Below are 18,941 nucleotides of genomic sequence, written 5' to 3'. Positions count from 1 at the left end.
ACAGAGTTTGTTACACAACTCTGTTTTTTTCTCCAAATAATAATAGACTCTTCCATTGACTTCCAAGAAAATTTTTTTTCTAGTATGATTCCAGATTCATTTTGAATTGATAGACATTGTAGCTAACACTTAGTACCTGTGTATAGAGCATCTGGCATTCCTAACTTACTTTTGGTTGAGTATAGAAACTGAAGTTTGTTGTTGAAATCTGTGTTCAACCTGTTTAGTAAACTGCAAACCAGAAACGGGTGGATTTGCTTAACTTCTCTAGCTCTCCACACTGCCAGAATGACCAGAGAATGTATTTGAGATTAAAATTTAGAGTTTGAGAGACTGTCTATAGAACCCAAGTTCAGAGACATCATCCTCAATGCCTTTCCCTGTTGGCCAGTTCATGATCTGGCTGACCCTGTGCAAACTAGCCCATCTCTCAGAACCTCAATTCCTTTGTCTATAGTGGGGATAATTAAGTGTCTCTATACCCCATGGACTGCTTCCAGTTTCTAGATGGTTTCAAAAGATGTCTTTTGAAGTGTCTCACCTGTGGTAATCAGCTTTAGAGACACTGACACCATGCTGAAAAAAGGTTTGAACCAGCAGTTGGGACCAGGCTTCCATCCTGGAATTGCTACATGGCTGCTGATTGAAACCTCTTTCTAGTATGGTACCAGTCTTCTAAGACTCTCTGCTTGCATGGCTGAGGGGAAACTGTTCACTATGCCTGAAGGCCAGGTTCCTTTTAACACAAGTCAGTAGAGCTTGTGGCAAAGAGCTTACCATAATGTTTAGAGAGGAAGGAGACAACTGTGCAGCAACATCTTGGATTCCGTGTGTTCTTAAGAGAGTATTTCAGGAGATTAATATGCTGAAGTCAGCATCCATTTGTGTCTGGTGGGCCTTTGCCTAGCCTGAACCCCTAGGAGAATACTGCCCTTCTCTGTGCAGATAGGTGGCCGTGTGTGGAAGGTGCAGACTCTTCTTAGCTCTGCTCTGGTCACTCTCCTTAGCTTTTCATTAAGACCTGTGCCCTGTCCGGGCTAAGGCATAGTAGTGCTGGCTGAGAAGTCTTGGCTCTGTGCTCTCAGGAGGAAAGAGACTTCAGATTATCACAAGACCACAGGCTAAGTGTCCAGTCTCTGAACTTAGATGCAGTGAGAACTGCCTGGAACCTGCTAGGCCATGCTTGGGCAGTTACATTGAGCTGTGTTGAATGCCTTCAGATCTGTGTAGGAGAACAAGAGAAAAAAAGGAGAACTTGTCTTGTCCCATTCACAGCCAACCCTCTCCTACCTTTGTGACATTAAGGATAGTGCATGAGGTCCAGCTCTGTGTCCAGACCCACCTGTGCTCGGTGGGTCATGAGAACTGAGGCCCAGGCCACTTTTAGAGACTGGTACTGACAGAGGAAAATGTCACACAGAGATTCTCATCAGAGCTCATCTTTAGAGCTTGGAGGATGTCCCAGAGGCTGGTGACCCTGGACTGAGCTTTTCAGGCACAACTGAAGCACGTGAATGGCATATGCAAAGACTGGTGCTACGAGGAACATTGGGAGGGTTGTGACTGTTGGTCAAGCCTCTGTCACGTGGAGTCAGGCGGCAACCTTGTGTGTGGATGACTACTGGACTGCACCAGTAGAAGGCATTCAAATTTACCATCAAGGTGACGCTCACTGGGAATTGGCTTGCTTGAATCATTTCCTGTGTGACTTGGTAGAGATGATCTCCCCTTAGCCACATCTGGGCCCCTGAAAGTAAAGGTGCTTGAACCAGTGCCTGAAGAGAATGTCCTATACTGGGAAAGGCACTGAACCTCAGGGAGACCACTTTGGACCTTCTGCCTCAACCGGCTGTGTTGTAAACCAAGGTAGCCATGGTGGCCTTAGTGGTTTGATGTCAGGATTGGTCTCAGACTTGGTTTTTGCTGCTTGATGACCTTGAGACTGATGTTTTGGTAGCTTCAGTCTCCCTGTTTCTGAAATGGGGACAGTGACTGCACATTGTGGAAATGAGGTGAAGTTGTGCTTTTGCATATCTCGAAGGTGCTGTGGAAATACACATTGTGTTGTTCCCATGTTTGTAGCTCTGCGAAGGGTCCTTGCCCTCTCATGCTGCAGACAAAGGCCATGGGACAATTCCCTGTGCTAGAGTTGGGAGCAGATCAGCCTGGAGACATTCTTCCATGAGATGATCCTGAAAATGCCTTTCTGAGAGAATGGACCAAGTGAACCAGAGTCTTGTGGGCCACCAGGACAGTCACTGTGTTCCTCATGCTTAGTTGGCCTCTGCTGCTCTGGATTGTAATTTCTAGTTTAATATGGATTGCAATGACGTCCTCTGTATCTTACCTAAGTTACAAAATTTATTTTTTTAAGCAGTAGAAAACTTCCCAAGTTCTAAGTCCTGTCATTCATTAGCCAGGTGGCTTTGGTTGAGTCACTTAATTTCTTGATTTTCTCATCTTTCAAAAGTGAGAGGGGAGCTCAAGGTCAAGTTTCCTCTCCTTTCAAACTAAGTCCGGTAGCCTTATGTGTGAAGAAGCAGCTCACTGACTAACGTGTGTTATGGTGGCCCCAAGAAGAACAGGGTGGTGCATGCTGTCAGTGTGGAGGTGTCCAGCAGCATAGTATAGGAAGATGCCCTGGGCTCAGGCTTAGCTCTCGCTGCCTGTTGACCTTGGGTCTTTTATGTGTAGTAGCTCAGTTTCCCTGTTTCTAAACTGCGAGGATGAGTCGGAGCTGAGCTTTTGTGTGGTTTGAAGGTGCTATTACAGCACGAGTTCTATTCTTCCCAGGCCTGTTGGGTACCAAGCAGGGGTATGGCTTCTCCATCTGTGCCTCAGCTTTTCCAGTTCAGGTGAAAGAGTGGTTTTTGTCTTCCTAGGGTAGTATGAGGGCGTTGGAGAAAGAGGGCATGGGTGACAGGAGAAGTGAAGGTGAAACTGTGGTGTTCCTTGTCTGGAGCTAGAGTTGGAGGCCTAGGCCACATGGCTATGTCCCTCAAGTGCAGGTTCTAGAGAGTGGGCTATGGAAGAGATGATTAGTTGGAAGGCCAAAGAGTTGGCTGTTGGAACTGGGGAGACATAAGCTAGTGCAATAGAAGCATGGTGGCAGTGGGGCAGCTGGAGAATTGTGGTCCTGCCTTGGGCTGAGAGGAAAGGGTGCAGTCAGTGGTGGAGGGTCTCAGGACCTGATATATGCTGATGTGGGCCCAGTGAGGAGTAGAGAAACCTCAGGAGGCCACTGCAGCTGGGGTACCCAGAGGTCCCTTATCTGTCTCCACTGGCCCAGGAGCTATCATTGAACATTTGCTGTGTGAGGCCTGGTGCCAGGCTTGGGTCTGGGGACCTAAACATCATTCTTGGTTTCAGAGAGCTTGCTGTTGGGGGAGCCTGTTTTCCTCAGATTTCTTTCACTTTTTTCTTTTGAGGTGCTGGGAACTGAGCAGGAGTGCTCTACCACTGAACTATATCTGCAGCCCTTTCTTTTTCTTTCTTTCTTTCTTTTTTTTAGACAAGGTCTCACTGAGGTGCCCAGGCTGCCTTGCAAGATTCCAGCCTCCAGCCTCAGCCTCCTGAGCAGCAAACTGTTGCTGGACACCAGGGTGGTCCCAGCACCATGGTCACCCATGGAGCATGCTCTCAGGCCCTGGCACATACTCCACCCTGGAGAAAGAGCTCTGCCCACTCAGTCTTGACTTCACCTTGTCTCCTACATTTCTGCTGCTACCCTCCTCTTTGGCTTGCTCTTCCCCCTTTGATTATGTCTTAAGCTTCCCCTTATGCTTCTTTCAGATCCTTCTGGGCTGAGGGCAGCTTCTCCCAGGTGGTCGCCATTGTATTCTACCAGAGTGTCTCTGGTCCTGCTTCCTATTTTTTATTCTGCTTGAGTTAAGAAAGTTGTGTTCTCTCTAGAGTTCTGGGGTGAACCAGGTACCTTGTTTTCTTCTCTGAAGTGTGATTCTATTCTAGTTCTGTAAAGCTTTTGAGGTTTAGCATAAGGAATACTGGGTGTTAGAAATGATTGCTTGAGGTGAATTGTTTTCTCATTTGAATGTTCATGTCACTTTAATTTTCTACACTGTAGAGGATCACTCTTGGAACATCAGAAGGAAAGACCTAGCATCTCAAGTGGCCAGGGGCTTTTGGGAGAGTGGCGTGTTGCCTCAGAGCTGCTCTTACTGGTGTATCTTGGCTTCACATCCTCCAGTGGGATTTGTCCTTCTCTGCCTCTGAGGTCCCTTCCAGCTCAGGTACTTCCCCTGTTTCCTTTACTTTCACTCTCCTTGTCTTGATGGCCAGCACTTACCCAGCGGTCTCATGAAGTCGAATTGAGATATGGGGATTATGGGATTCCAGAGGCTGAGTTTTCTGCTTTCAGGCATGCCCAGTGTCAGCATGGACTTGCAGATGTTAATCCAAGCAGCAATGTGGAGCTGGATAGCAAGCCCTGTTGTTCGGGAAAAGAGCTCAGTGAGTGTTCTTCAGAAACTGGAAATGTCTGTGAGGCCTTCTGTTGTGTGTGTGCAGAGGTGAACAGGTAGCCCTTGCTCAAATGGCTGTATATGAGGATTTCAGTCTCTATGTGAACCAGATCTTCTGGTATTTTAAAGCTGTTTCAAATTCACCTGTGACTTGTCCTGAAGTCTGCAACAAAAGCAGCCCCAACCTCCTGGAAAGTACCTCAGGAGATGCCAGCTTTGTCTGGTTTGGTTTGGTAAAGAACAGGGCTCTGCGGGGACCTGGGCCCACCTGATAGTACAAGGGATGCCTTAACTGTTTCCCATGGACACACAGAGTGGAAAGCAGGCTTTGAGCTTATCTTTAATCATATAACTGTGTTTACGACGGTAAATATTGAACATTTAGTTGCAGCATTGTCCAGAGTACTTTGCATGGTGACAGAGTGGCTATGAGCCACATTTGGCCAATGACCACTGGAAATGTGGTGTGATGGTGGAGTTGAGTTTCTTTTTTCTTTTTTTTTTTCCTGTGGTACTGACAATAGAACCAGGAATGCTTTACCTCTGAGCTTCATCCCCTACTTTTTTTTTTTGATATAGGGTCTCACTAAGTTGCTGAGGCTGGCCTAATACTTGTGATGCTCCTGCCTCTGCCCTGAGTAGCTGGGGTTAGAGGCATGCACCACCATGCCCTGCTGGGCTTTGCTTTTTAATTAATCATTGTTTAAATAGCCTCTTGTGGTGGACCGTGCACCTCTGATATACCACAACTTCTTACCTATCTGATTACGTTGTCACATAAAGTTAACTCATCAAAGCTAGTGAACCTTTTCCAATGGGAGGATCAAACACGTTCCATGTAGCTGAAGAACATTTTCTCTGTGTAAAACATATTCTTCCTTCTGTTAGCTAAGCCATGGCCTGTTTTCAAATACTGTTTGAAATATGGATATTTCTTGATGTATAATTGAATTACATCCAATAAAATCATCCTAAGTTAAAAATATCATAGGTTAAAGCACATTTCATAAGCCTTTAGATTGTCCTGGCCCAGCAGTACAGTCCACTGTGGATAGTCTGTTTTACCTCCTGGTCATGTGGCTGACCAGCATCAGGGGTGTCATGCTCATGTCCCCAGCCTGGGAATTGAAAATTGGTTTCACAGTTTCACACTGTCACGAAGTTAAAATGCTTGGACTAAGCCATCTCAGGACTATCTGCAGTGACAGCCCACACTTGCACAGGCTGGACCAGCTGCCACAGAGGGGTGAATCCACCTTCTGTGTCCTCCTAGGCAGCCTCTGCACCTGTCACTCATATTCTGTGCAGAGATAGTCTTTGCAAGCAAGTCTTTGTAGATTTCTGGGCTTGTAGTTTCTCATTTCTCTTACCTTTCATTTCTTCTGTGAAGCTGCTTCTCCACCTCGCTGTGAAGGAAGACCTGGGGGCAGAGAGGAAGAGAAGTGAGTGCCTGAGTCTCTATCCTATCTGCCCGGGCCCACCAGAAGTGGAAATGCCCCCAGTTATTTTGTTAGGAAAGCATTAAAACAATCATCTACAAATGTTTGGCTTTTGTTTTTTAAAGCACTTTTATTTTTGTGATATTATTTCCATCCTCGTGAGGTTATTTCCAAGTTGGCAGGGTTTTCAGTTTTTATGGTCCCATAGTCCTATAAAAGAGAACTGGTATCATGGATGTACGTGAATTCCCATTTCCTCCAAGAGGATGCACTCAGGTGGGCAGGAGAATTGGGTCAGGTCACAAAAGCTCTTTTTCTGTGGCCTCAAAGGGTGTGGCCTCCCAGTCCCCTGGGGCTTCATCGTGCTCTTTTTGAAGAACTCTGTGGAAGTTAGGGAAGGGACTGATGCCCTATAACTTGCAAGATCGGTGGGCATTCTTCAGAGTCTAGAGATGGTGTGGTAGTGGGTCAATGACAGAGCCTTAAGATGGCATCCCCTCAGTCATTGAATGTTCCTATTCTAAAATACTGATCACATCTGAAAGGAGGTGGTGTCACATGTTAATATCCTCTTGTACTTGAAGTTTAGCCTTTTAATTGAAACAGATGGGAAGTGTATTTCAGCCCACACCTCATTTGAACAAGGGACACTGTGAAATGCATGTAATGTGTGGCTTTGTGGAGTGGACAGATCTGCCTTTTATGTGGATGGAACACCAGATGCCGTGGCATCGCTGTGCTGTTTAAACAGTCCGCACTAACTTTCTTTCCTCTTCATAAGACGTTTTAAAGAGTCAGTCAGGTTGGGCTTCTGTCATTCCAGATGTGATGTGTCCCAGGTGCCTGGGGTCACTAGCTGAGTAGCTGGAGTAGGATGGCTGCAGGGTGGGCCCCAGCCCTCCCCACCTCTCTGCCTGCCTTGTCTGGCCCTCCAGTTTTGTGGAACAGGTCACTGTATGGTCCTCTTTCTCCAAGGAGCTGACAGTAACGGGTCAACCTCTGGAAACGGGTCTGGTGTTGCCCCTGCTGCCCCTGCAGGGGGCTCGCGCTCCTCTTCCCGGAACTTAGGGTCCTCAGGGGCTGAAAAGGAGGAAGGCAAGAAGGTCCGGCGACAGTGGGAGTCATGGAGCACAGAGGATAAGAACACCTTCTTCGAGGGATTGTATGAGGTGAGTGAGTTGGGGGTGGGTTCTCCTGGAATCTTGGTCCTTTTATGTGTGATGTGATGTAGAAGCTGGTACTGGGAGGGGCCATGAGGAAGTGTTGCTTATGCTGACTCCTGTCTTTCCTGGTTGTCTCTCCTTGTCTCACGAATGCATTCTAGTCTCGGGGCCTTTCCTTGGCTGCAGAGTTGGCTGACTTGTGTGTTCCCTGAGTAAGGAGGGGCCAGGGGATACCTATAGCAGCTAAATGCCATAAGATGTTGGGCTAATCTGAAGCCAAATGGGAGGTCCTGCAAACAGAGAAGCCACTGCCTAGATCTGCTGCCTAGGAAGTGGCCATGCTCCCTACTGGCTGTTCTCACAGGTGTTTTTTTCCCTCCCGCTCCCAGTACTGGAGATTAAACCCAAGGTGTTCTACCATTAAGCTACATCCCAACCCCTTTTTAAAATTTTATTTTTGAGACAGGGTCTTGCTAAGTTGCCCAGGCTGGCCTTGAAATTGCGATCCTACTGCCTCAGCCTCCTGAGTAACTGTGATTACAGGTGTGTGCCATTGTGCCCAGCTGGGTGGGTGTTTTTTTTTTTTTTTTTTAATTTTTGTAGTTATCATGGATATACTTTCTTATTAATATGAAATGCATTTTCCATGGTGTTTCATGTTTCCTTTGCTTGGTTGAATTTTTTTTTTTTTACTTTTAATTTTTGTTTTCTTTTTTGTGATGCTGAGAATTGAACCAAGGGCCTAAGAGCCAAGGGCCTTATGCATGTTAGGCAAATGCTCTACCACTGAGCTACGTTTGCAGTCCCGGTTTTTGGTGTTTATTTGTTTGTTTGTTTGTTTGTTTTTTGTTACCAGGGATTGAACTCAGGGGCACTCGACCCTGGGCCACCTCCCAGCCCTATTTTATGTTTTATTTGGAGACAAGGTCTCACTGAGCTGCTTAGCACCTTGCTTTTGCTGAGGCTGGCTTTGAACTCGGCAATCCTCCTGCCTCAGCCTCCTGAGCAGCTGGGATTATAGCCATGCACTACTGTACCTGGCGGTTTGTTTTTTTAAATGCCTATAAATATTCTACTTCAAGTGTGGCCTGAATCCACATTACCCATTGTAGTGAATAAAATTTTATTGATGCACAATTGTGTCCATTCTTTCAAGCTGTATGCCTCTGGCTTTGATCTAGTGACAGAATTGAGTAGTTGCAGAAGATACCAAGTGTCCCATGAGCCTGACCAAGGCCTGTGCTTCCTGACCGTTTTTGTATTGTGAATTATTGAGGGTGCTTCCAGATTCTGTTGTTATAGACAGTGCTACAGTGAGCATCTTTTTGCATGTTCCTTATTTTGGACAATAAATTTGGCATGTGGAATCAGGATCAACAGTCCTCATCCTTTTAATGGCTAATTCATGGGGGTAATGGGAAAGCCTGGGATACAGAAATTCACCAAAGGCATGAGACTTTGGAATTTAAACCAGTGTTTACAGAGTGATTGGAAAAGGAGATGCTCTCGAACGTGGGCAGCAAACTTGTTTGACTGTTCCTGTGGCTGGTACTCTCTCTCCTGGGGCTGATTGCTGCCGTGCCCATCCCAGTGGGCAGACGATGTGCAGTGTGGTGTGACTCAGCTGTCCATGGAAAGAAGGAAGTGTTGCACACAAGGCGTTTTTTTGGTAAATGTGAAGTAATTTGAACAAAAAAGTGTTCTTTTTAAGAGTGTTAGAATAAAATACATTTTCTCAGAGATGGTATCACCAAGTTAAGACTTTGTCAAACCATCAGGCATAGAACTGCAATTCCCATAATGTTGTCAGAATCTATAGCCTTCCTATGTCTCACCTGGAGCCATCACTTCTAGAGTGTGGCTTTCCCTCCTGGGGAGACTGGACCAGAGGGCCTTATGACATGGATGTGCACAGTGGTGCTATAGAGGTGTGGTCTCCATTAGAAGTAGTGGGAGAGGCCCCTCTTTTCTGACCACCATTGCCCTTCTCAGGTGCAGTGGTGCCTTCCCTTCTGTTGGGCTGGTCTTCCCTTCTACCAGGCAGGAATGTGTCCTTAGGCCTCCTGAAACCTTTGGTTAGTGATGATAGTCACTGTTGCACCCATCAATTAGTGCTTTCTGCTCTTGGTTCCATGACCTCAAGCAGCATGTATGTTGTTTTGTGCTGACCAAAACAAGGTGGGAGTTGGGGGCGAGTGTGGGAAGCTGAAATCTTGAGCTGGGGTGGTGGTGGTCAGGCACAGGCCTCTAAGGGCTTCTGTAGTGTCTCACAGTTTTGCTGCCTTCTTTTTCGTTCATTTTAATGATGGGATCAAACCTAGGGCTGCTGCTGAGGACACCCGAGCCCAACACTGCCATTTCCATGCATACACATATGACTTAGTTATGCTTTTGGTGGTGGAAACCCAACTCAGAACAGCACCAAAGGCAGAAGAAATTAAGCAGCTGGCTGTTCTAACTGAGGGGACAGAAATGTGAGGGCGGACTGGATGCAGGGAGTCTGCACTGTCCTTGTCCTGGGCCTCAGTCTGTTTCTTCTCTCCTGCCTCAGACACCCTGCAGAGGCAAGTGCTGCCTTGCTCCTCCCACCCTAGTGAGGACAGTCCTGGGCCCCAGTCTCAGATTAGTCTCTTGAGTGGTGGCCATCCAGACTCCTTCCTGTGGCTGGGCACCTGAGGGTGGAGTTGGCATGTGACACCATGGACCTCCTCTTTGTCATCTCTCCTAGGTGTCTGCTTCAGTGGAGGTTTTGTGCTGAGGTCTCGTTTCCCTTACCTTTGTGTTTTCGCTGTAGAGCCCTTGACTTGCTACCACACAACCAGCCTTTTGTCCTGCCAGTGCAGCAGCAGGGGCATCTGACTTTTCACCATAGGCTATAAGTTTCCATCTCTTTGGCTTAGAGAGCTTTCTCCAGCTTTCAACTTTGCCAATTCGTTGTGTTGGTGGCCACCACAACGAATTTATGAATGTGTGTAACTATAGCACAGTAGTGCTGGGAATGCAGAGAAAACCCTGCCCTTCAGGGGCTTACCATTGCATCAGGAAAATGCAACTTCCCATTGAGCATTTAAAGGTGTGTGCTCAAATGCCACAAGACTTAGAGGCTGCTTGTCAGTGCTGAGCTGACCTGGTGAGGCTGAGGAGACATCTGCATCTGTGTCTGTTGTGGTTCCTGCCCAAGGCAGAGGACAGGGAGGACATGGCCTCTGAGCTGAACACTAGGGAGGCCTTTTAATACTAGCTTTGCCTCTTCATATTATATGTGCCTTTATTTCTTTTCTTTTCTTTTTTTTTTTTTTTTTTTGAGACAGGGTCTCATTGAGTTGCCCAGGCTGGCCTAAAAACAATCCTCCAGCCTGCACCTCTGAGTAACTATAACTAGAGACACATGACAGTACCTGGCTTCATTTTTTTTTTTTTTTTAACAGTAAGCAAGCTTTTTACTGGGTTTTTAATTATTTTTACTTGGAAACGATTTCAGGCTTTAAAAAATGTTGCATAAAGAGTACAAATACCCATGTGCCATTCATCCTCCTTCCTGATGTTTGCATACTCTCAGTGTGACATATGAAATGAGGAAAGGGGGTGGGATAGGCTTATTCATCTGCAGTCCTCATGCTGAGTTGGCAGGTGGGTATTCCTCAGAGTTACACTTGGCTGGAGGAACTCCTAGGTCCTCTGTAGCCTGGATACTTCCTCAGTTGGTCTTTAGGACTCCCAGCCTGTTAGTTTAAAGAATGTCCCTCAGTTTGGGTTTGTCTGTGGTTTCCTCATGAATTCTTGGTACTTTTGGCTTGGAGCTGTGCAGTGAGATGGGTCCCTGTGTTGGGGTGTTATCTGCAGGTCTCTCCCTTTGCCGGGTGGTTAGCTTTTCTCTGAGCCACTTCTTTCACTAGTTCCAGTGGCAGCAGTGATCACGACCAGTGCAGTTTGCCCCATGGTGATCTCATCGAGTCTGTTTCCATTGGTTGGTGTCTGTAGCTGAGAAACCCTATGCCAAGAAGAGCCCTCTCTCTCCAGCACCCACGAAGCATCAGTGACTTGCCTGTGAGAATGTGGACTCACAGGTCTAGTTCATTTTGTGGGTTGTAATTCATTCTTGGCTTTGCTGATTTTATTGCCACTGGGAGCCTCTGCAACTTGACTTTCTTGCTCCTGCCTTACCTTGTTACCTCAAGGTGTTGCCTGCTTACCTGATGCTCTCTCCACCCTGACCTGGAATCCCACTTCTCCAGGGGTCTCTGCTTCCCTTCAAGAAGTGGTATTTAGAAACCAAGACCTCTCACTAAGTGGTTTGAGGAGACTGAGGAGCATTTGGTTCTCTGTGAACAAGGATTGTTCTCAAAATCTAGGTTGGCACAGCTTTGGCATGGAGGCCTTCAAGGAAGGGCTATTCCCCAGGTGTGCCTCAGGCATATTCTGTGTGGATTTCTTCGTGGATATCTCTAATATCATCCGTTTGAATGTAGAGTACACTCTGTATGATCAAAGAAGTGAGGTTTTTTATTTTATTTTATTTTTTTGTGCTGGGGATTGAACCCAGGGATGCTCTACCACTAAACTATATCCCCAGCCTTTTTTATTTTTTATTTTGAGACGGGGTCTCCCTAAATTGCTGAGGCTAGCTTTGAACTTGTGATCTTCCTGCCTCAGCCTCCCAGATTACTGGGATTACAGGTGTGTGCCACTGCACCTGGCAGAAATGAGGTGTTTCTGAAGAGTGATCCATTCTTTTATTTTAAAATGCTGGGTAGAAGTACCCCAGGATCTTCCATTTTGGTGTCCTCCTGTCTGCCAGTGGTATTCTTGTGCAGGTGTCTCAGTCATGGTCTCTGAAGATCTTTAGGATTAAGCTGTTTATCCCAATAATAGATTTGATATTTCTCCTGCTCTGGGGCCATGTAGTCTGTTTTGTGCTATTACAACAATAATATCTAACATTGGGCAATTTACAGGAAACAAATTTATTTTCTTACTGTTCTGGAAGTCAGGAAGCCCAAGATCAAGCTGCCAAAGGCTCAGTGTCTGCTCTTTGCTTCCAGCATGGCTCCTAATGTTCATGTCTTCCTGAGGGGAGGTGTGCTGTGTCCTTCCTGGGCAGAAGGCAGAAGGGCAAGCTTGCTAAGTACTTCTGGAAGCCTCTATTGTAAGGGCCTCATTGTCATTCAGGAGGGGGGGCCCTCATGGCCTCATCACCTCTTGTAGGCCCTGCCTCTTAATAGCATAACACTGACAGCATTAGAGTTTTGAAGGGACACATTCAGACTGTAGTGAGGCCCTTGCCCCTTTGGTAGCATAGGCTATGAAAGTCCCATCCCTGGATTCCTTTTGCTGCTTTATCACAGTTAGAACCAGAGACTTGAGGGAAGTGAAGTTGAAGTTCACAGGCAGACTAGAGTTGTGAAGCATAGCCTGCTTGCCCACAGCTGGTCCCCCCTCTCCCTTCTGGACGGCGCCTACATCACAGAAGGTGGTTCTGACCATAGTGCTTTCATGGTGGACTTTGTTTTCTAGCATGGGAAGGACTTTGAAGCGATTCAGAACAACATTGCTTTGAAGTACAAGAAGAAGGGCAAGCCTGCAAGCATGGTGAAGAACAAAGAGCAAGTGCGGCACTTCTACTATCGCACCTGGCACAAGATCACCAAGTACATCGACTTTGACAATGGTGAGTGTGCGCAGGCTCAGCCTCTGGGAGGCCACTTGGCTTTTGCTGGTGGCGGCGAGGTGGGGTGGTGGGGGGCCTGGTTTCCGGCAAACACCTGCAGGGCATGCTTTCTCATATTGCCCTCACCCAGTCACTGGCCGGGCCTAGGATATGCCTCCCTGTGCTTGGCTGGCCACACGCCCAGTGCCTGACAGTCAGGATCCATGGCTAGGGAATGGTTATCGGTGCTCTAGGAACCCTATGCTGCTTTCCTGGTTTGGGATTTGTGTTTGAAGGGCTCTGAGTGCGAGTAGGTTCTGGGTCTGCCTATGAGCAAGGACAGTCAGGCTGTAGGCTTAGTGGCTGGCAGGAATCCGACCATTTCTTTGCAGGCACTCCCCACCCATGTCAGAGCTAGTCTGTTCAGGCCCCGGCGCTGGTGTGCTGGAGTGGATGAGTGGATGCTAGCTTTGTTGAGACTGTTTGAATTCAGTTTGTGCAGTCTATCTGTAGTCATGGGACAAGGTCACCTCTAGGTACAGTTCTGGCTTTTGCCTGGTGCACCCTGGGTTGCTCCTGTGGCACTTGGTCCATGACCTGTTAACTGTCTCTGTCTTCAACATTTTGCTGCTTCCTGCCCAGGTTGGGAGAAATGCCTGCCCTGTGTGTTTTCCGTCCCAGCATGCTGGGTTGTGCTCTGTATTCCTGCAGCACAGTGGGCTCGTTCTCCATGCTCCATTCTGACACCTATAACTATTTCTAATTCTTCTCTCCAGATATTACTCTTTCTGACTCAGGAGAAATGGGATAGCTGTGGCTTCATTGCTTCTTTCACCTTTGAGCGTCTTGGTGGCCTTCCGTGTCGTGTGCAAAGGCTTCTCTCACCATTCCTGTGGTGTCCTCCCAGCCAGGCTACTGCCTCTTGACCCGTAGTGTATTGAACTCCCCTGGCTTTAGAAGCTGACGTTTTGCTTCCTCTTTGACTGTGGAGCAGAGCTCTGTGGGCACACACCCTCCTCTCTCAGGCTGTCTGTCTCCATATGTTGGTGCCCCTGGGTAGACTTGGTGGATCTTCTGCTTCCATCATTCCCATGACCATCAGCATGAGGTTTTGAGCTGAGTTCAGCACCAATTGTTCTCTTTCCATTTGTCACTGCTGCTGCCATGTGTGGGACCCCTGGCTCCTTTGTGTATCTCAGCATCAAATGGTTTGGGCCAAGAGGTCCAAGGCTGCAGTAGTTCATGTTGATTATGGTGATCATCTTTCTTTTCTTGTTAGATGTCATATTCTGTGACTTTCTGAAAGTTGGTGCTGAGAGTGGGTCCATTTTTGTTGGTCATGGAAAGTTCTCTTCAGGAAGGAGGACAGCAAGTCACAGAGAGGGTTGGGAAGCTCTCATGGATGACAAGTGGAGAGACCTGGCGGATTCCATGCACAACGATTGAGTGTGTTCTGTTGTTTGTGTGAGGCCTCTCCTACATGCTGATTGGGTAGGGGGACATATAGATTCCTAGAGCCTGCCAAATACCTTATTGTCCTGTGTCACTGTCTGAAAGCACATACTTATTTTCCTTCGTCACCTTTTCCTGTTGAGCTCCCCCGTCCCCCATGCCTGGAGATATTGTGCCTTTTAGCTCTTCTTTCCCACCAGAGCTCGGGACTCTTGCATGTGGCTCCTCTGCATCTCCATGTGGGGCCCAGCTTCCCTGCCCACTCCTGTCCTCCTCTTGGCCTGCACACTGTCCCTTAGCCTTGGTGTCTTCTGACTGTGTATCCTATTCCTGGTATCTTGTTGGTCCCTGGAAAGGCCCTCTTTCTGGCTCTCTGACAGGCCTCCCTGTTGACTAGGGCTGGGGGCCACCTGCCTCTGTGCTGTCGTCAGCTGCTCTACCGTGTAGATGTCAGAGGTCACCAGGATGCCTGTGCATTCCTGGTTTTCTGTCTTGTCACAGCACACAGAATGGTGATGTTCTTCACGTGTCGTGTTTTCAGTGGTCTTTGGAATGTGTTGAAGAAAGCCCCTCTGTAGTTTATCGTGAATTTGTTTCACTCCTCACAGAGTGAGAACAAAAGCGGGGATGGGCAGGAAGGGTTTGTGCAGGAGCCTGGCATCTATGATGTCTGGGGAAGGTCACTCCCTGGAATGCAACTCAATCTTTTTGCTCTGAAACTGTGGCCTCCATGTGATTGGACGAGGGATGTTGTTAGTTTTCATAGTCCTGTGTTGAGGTTTCATAGTCCTGTGTTGTCCCCATGTAGACATGGGTCTCTGCAGACTGCCATGTTTGTGTATTAGGCATAGCCAACTCTCCCCTCTGGTCCCTGCAGTTGGATATACGTCTTTCACAGACCTGAGGTTCTGAAAGGCAAGCTCTGTTTTCCCCTCTGAGTCTGAAGTGAGACATGAGGCATTGTGAGGCTCCTTGTGAGGGACTCAGGGAGCATAGGGCAGTGTGAAGACCTCAAAACACCTGTTCTGTTCTGTGGTTCTCAGTCCTGTCCCTGGGCTCCAAGTCCTGTTGGCCACTTTTCTGTACTCTTGTGCTCTTGGTGTTGTTTTGTTCTCTCTCTCTCTCTCTCTCTCTCTCTCTCAGTAGGGGCTCTTTTATTTTCTTTTTAATATTTATTTTTTTAGTTGTAGTTGGACACAATACCTTTATTTTAATGTGGTGCTGAGGATCGAACCCAGGGCCTCACATGTGCTAGGTGAGTGCTCTACCACTCAGCCCCAGCCCCCAGGCTGTTTTCTTTTTTTGCCATTTCCAATAGTGTTTTTGTTGTTGTTGTTGTTTGTTTGGTACCAGAGATTGAACTCAGGAGTACTCAACCACTGAGCCACTTCCCCACCAATTTTTTACTTTTTATTTAGAGAGAAGTTCTCACTGGATTGCTTAGTGCCTTACGGTTGCTGAGGCTGGCTTTGAACTCAAAATCCTCCTGCCTCAGACTCCTGAGCCACTGGGATTACAGGCATGCCTCCCTGCGCCCACCTCCAATAGTTTAAGAAAACATTTTCTGTATTGAGATATAATTCACATACCAAGAAGTGTACCCTGTAAGGAGTGTGGCTTGGTGGTACCTGGTGCATCCGAGGCGCTCTGTACTGCACCCTCATTGAAAACACCCCTCCAGCCCAAGAGTACCCCATGCCTACGAACAAGCACCCCTCTGTCCTGCTCTTCCTCTGTGGACTTGTTCCTTCTGGATGTTTTGTGTGAATGGACTTGTGCTATGTGTGGATTTTGAGGTCTGGTATCTTTCTCTGAGCATGTGTCAGGGGCTCACCCACACGCATGAAGCTTCATTTCTGTTCGTGTCTGAGGAGTAGCCAGTTGTGTGGATGGGCCACAGTTTGATTCATCAAGTGGTGGTTTTAAAATTTCCTGAGCCCCAGTTTCCTTTGTGAGTCACACGAGATCTTGGTTTTTGTCTTAGGAAACTTCAGGAATAGTTGGCCTGTGGTATTTGCAGAGTCAGATTTTTTGAGCCAATCCAAGATCCAGAATCCTTGTGATAGATTATGTTTTCAAAACAGTATTTGCCATTCACTGACATATTCCTGACACATACAAATGAAAGTCAGGTCTTTGATAAGAGATTTCTGAGGAGAGAACCAGAAAGAACAGCTGAGAGAGCACACAGGTGGGTTATGTTTGCTTCTGCATGACCCACAGCTTCTAGGTTCTGTTGTGGCTTGGCTTCCACTTCAGCATAAAATTCAACTTTGTGTATTCGAGAACATTCAAGAAAGGCTTGGTCCCTGGCCTGGTGCCTAAGGCTGTCCTCGGTGTGTTGTTGGTGTCCATGGTGGCTCTAATCAGCAGCAGCAGAAGGAGCAGGCGCCTTCCCATCCAGACTCTTGAAGGAGACTTCTGGAGCTTTCATAGCACTCCCTTCACGCTGGAGACTGGACTTGATGGGTGCTACGTTGAGGGGTACACACGGCCCGTTTGTTTTACATAGAGCCAATGCCTGTTGGTGACAGAGGACTGGATGTTTGTGTGGAGGCACAAGCAGGCAGGAAGGGGAGCTCCCTGGGGTGTGGGCTGCTGGCCTCACCTGTGCTTGGGGGACACACTGGACAGAGCTAGATGACAGGGGTGGTGGTGCTCACCCCCACCCCCATGACAGCTGGCCGTGCAGAACCATGCGTTTTTCTCCTCTAGGGCACATTGGCTATGCTGTTAGGAGTAACTTTTTAAACTCCACCCCTCATTTTTGTTTGATTTTTATCTTGAAAATTAAGAAAACAGCCTGGTGTACCAATGTGTTTGTTGCCCGTTTCTGCTGAGGTTAGCATCGACTTGACCAAGGAACTGTGTGATCAGCACAAGAAATAGCCCCAGCCTGCTGGGAGATGCTCCCTGAGCATTATTGTGCATGCAGGGCTGTGCCCTGTAGGGCATTCAGGGGACCCCTTCCTAAGCTCTGCCCTTCTCTCATCTTCCAGTGTTCTCTCGAGGGCTGAAAAAGTCGTCCCAGGAGCTGTACGGCCTCATCTGCTATGGCGAGCTGCGCAAGAAGATCGGGGGCTGTGAGTACCTGCCCGCCCTCAGGTTGCCACGGCTTCTTGTGGAGGGCCACTTTCCTTGTCACCACTCATCTTTAGTGACTTTTATCTTGACAAAATTTAAATAATAGAAAGGGACCTGCCTTAGCTGGGCATGCCAGTGGTACCAGTTGCCACATTTACTCGGGGCTTGCCATGCACATGCACGTGATACACATGCACGTGTATTAACACACTCGAGCACACTTGGTCCTCACTCCACTGCTTGACTTAAGATCTCAGAGCCCCAGCCTGTCTCTCCCTCACAGCCTCACCCATGGTTGCAGAGACACTTCATACCTGCCAAATAGGTGTGGTAATCTGCCCAGCCCCCTGCCCGTGCTCAGACCTGTAAGGATGCCTTGACACATCAGTCAGGTCTTCCTCCGAGGGATGTTGCCCTGTAGGTGACTCGAGTCTCCCTGAGCTATGAGGCCAAGAGCACTGTGTGCTCTGTCTTTGATGATGCCGTCGAGGCATTGTCTTCCCCTATGGCCTCCCTTGCCATTTGCCTCATGGTGACCAGATTCTTTTGAGAGCACTTCTTACATGGGTGCCAGTGGGCACACTTGAGCATCTGTGCCCTGCGTGCCTCAGCCCTGCCCCTGCTTCCTGTGACTCCAGAAGAAAGGGAGCAGGCCTCCCTTCCAGTAGCCCCTGCTGGGCCACACTCAGTCATCTAATGATCAGGGTGGCAGCAGGGCCAGGGAGGACAGGTATCTACTGGCTACTCTGTGTGATCACTTGGGCCACGTCCTGACCATCACTGTCTTTTTGTGCCTGGTTATTGACCACCTGGTGGCTGCTAAGAGTGCCACCACCCTCAGTGCTTCCCACAGCCCCTGCTTTCTGCCCCTTTTCCTCCTCTCCTGTTCTGCCTGTGCAGAGGAGAGGACCTGGTTCTGTCTTTGGCCTTGTTCTCTCTAGCCTCCTGCCTGTCCAGGGTGCTATCCCTCTGCCTTCAGAGTCACAGTAACTTCAGCTTCTGCTCCTGCCTTTCAGTCTAGGGAAATACCGTCTTGACATACCTTCCCGTTCCCTACTGGTAGTACTCTGCAGAGCCTTCCTGTTCCGATTTCCCACCACAGAACCTTCTGGAATGAATTGTGTGGACCCATCCTTTCTCTCACAGCCCACACTGGTCAGGCAGACCCCTCACTGTTGTCAGGGGCCTTGTGATCAGCTCTGAATCCTGGAGTCCTTTTCCTCAGAATGTTGCTTGTGCTCACCTCCCTCCTTGGTTGTGGGTCTTGGTTTTCCACTAGCCAGCTGGGCCCAACCTCACAACTTCAGACACCTGCGTGCTGACCTGTCCATTACACTGTTCCTGCTGTGACCATCCATCTGAGCCAACAGGACCAGTGCTGGCACATGCACTTGTTCTCCTACCCAACCCTGCCTCGGCTTCTTGTCCTCATCTCGGGCAGTGGCACCAGCACAGGCTAGCTGTGGAGGCAAGGCCCCAGGGTGCCCTAAGCTGCCCTTTACCTTTTGCACCCTACCTTCTTCTCTGTGGAGCCAGTGGTACATGCACTTCCGACTGGTTCCCCTATTTTGTCTTTCTTCTGAATATTTTCCTCCCTGAAGCCACAGGGCTTCATTTTTACTCCTTGGCCCTCCCTCTTTGCATGGTCAGTACCTCTCATTGTAGGTGGGACAGG

The 18,941-nt window shown here is 48.1% G+C and overlaps 1 protein-coding gene across 2 annotated transcripts in view; it reads left to right on the top strand.

Annotated features, from left to right (window-relative positions):
* The window catches only part of Cramp1 (cramped chromatin regulator 1), a 55,022-nt gene that overhangs the window by 3,414 nt on the left and 32,667 nt on the right, over positions 1–18,941 (top strand). For both annotated transcript variants that reach the window (XM_076839960.2, XM_076839959.2), the window contains exons 3-5: positions 6,896–7,089; positions 12,598–12,751; positions 17,182–17,265. In XM_076839960.2, coding sequence (XP_076696075.1) covers positions 6,896–7,089; positions 12,598–12,751; positions 17,182–17,265 — 432 coding nt within the window. The remainder of the gene's footprint in view (positions 1–6,895; positions 7,090–12,597; positions 12,752–17,181; positions 17,266–18,941) is intronic.

This window comes from Callospermophilus lateralis, chromosome 19 (assembly GCF_048772815.1).
Source record: "Callospermophilus lateralis isolate mCalLat2 chromosome 19, mCalLat2.hap1, whole genome shotgun sequence".
In the NCBI taxonomy this organism is placed as follows: Eukaryota; Metazoa; Chordata; class Mammalia; order Rodentia; family Sciuridae; genus Callospermophilus; species Callospermophilus lateralis.
This window is presented reverse-complemented; position numbering and strand designations above follow the sequence as displayed.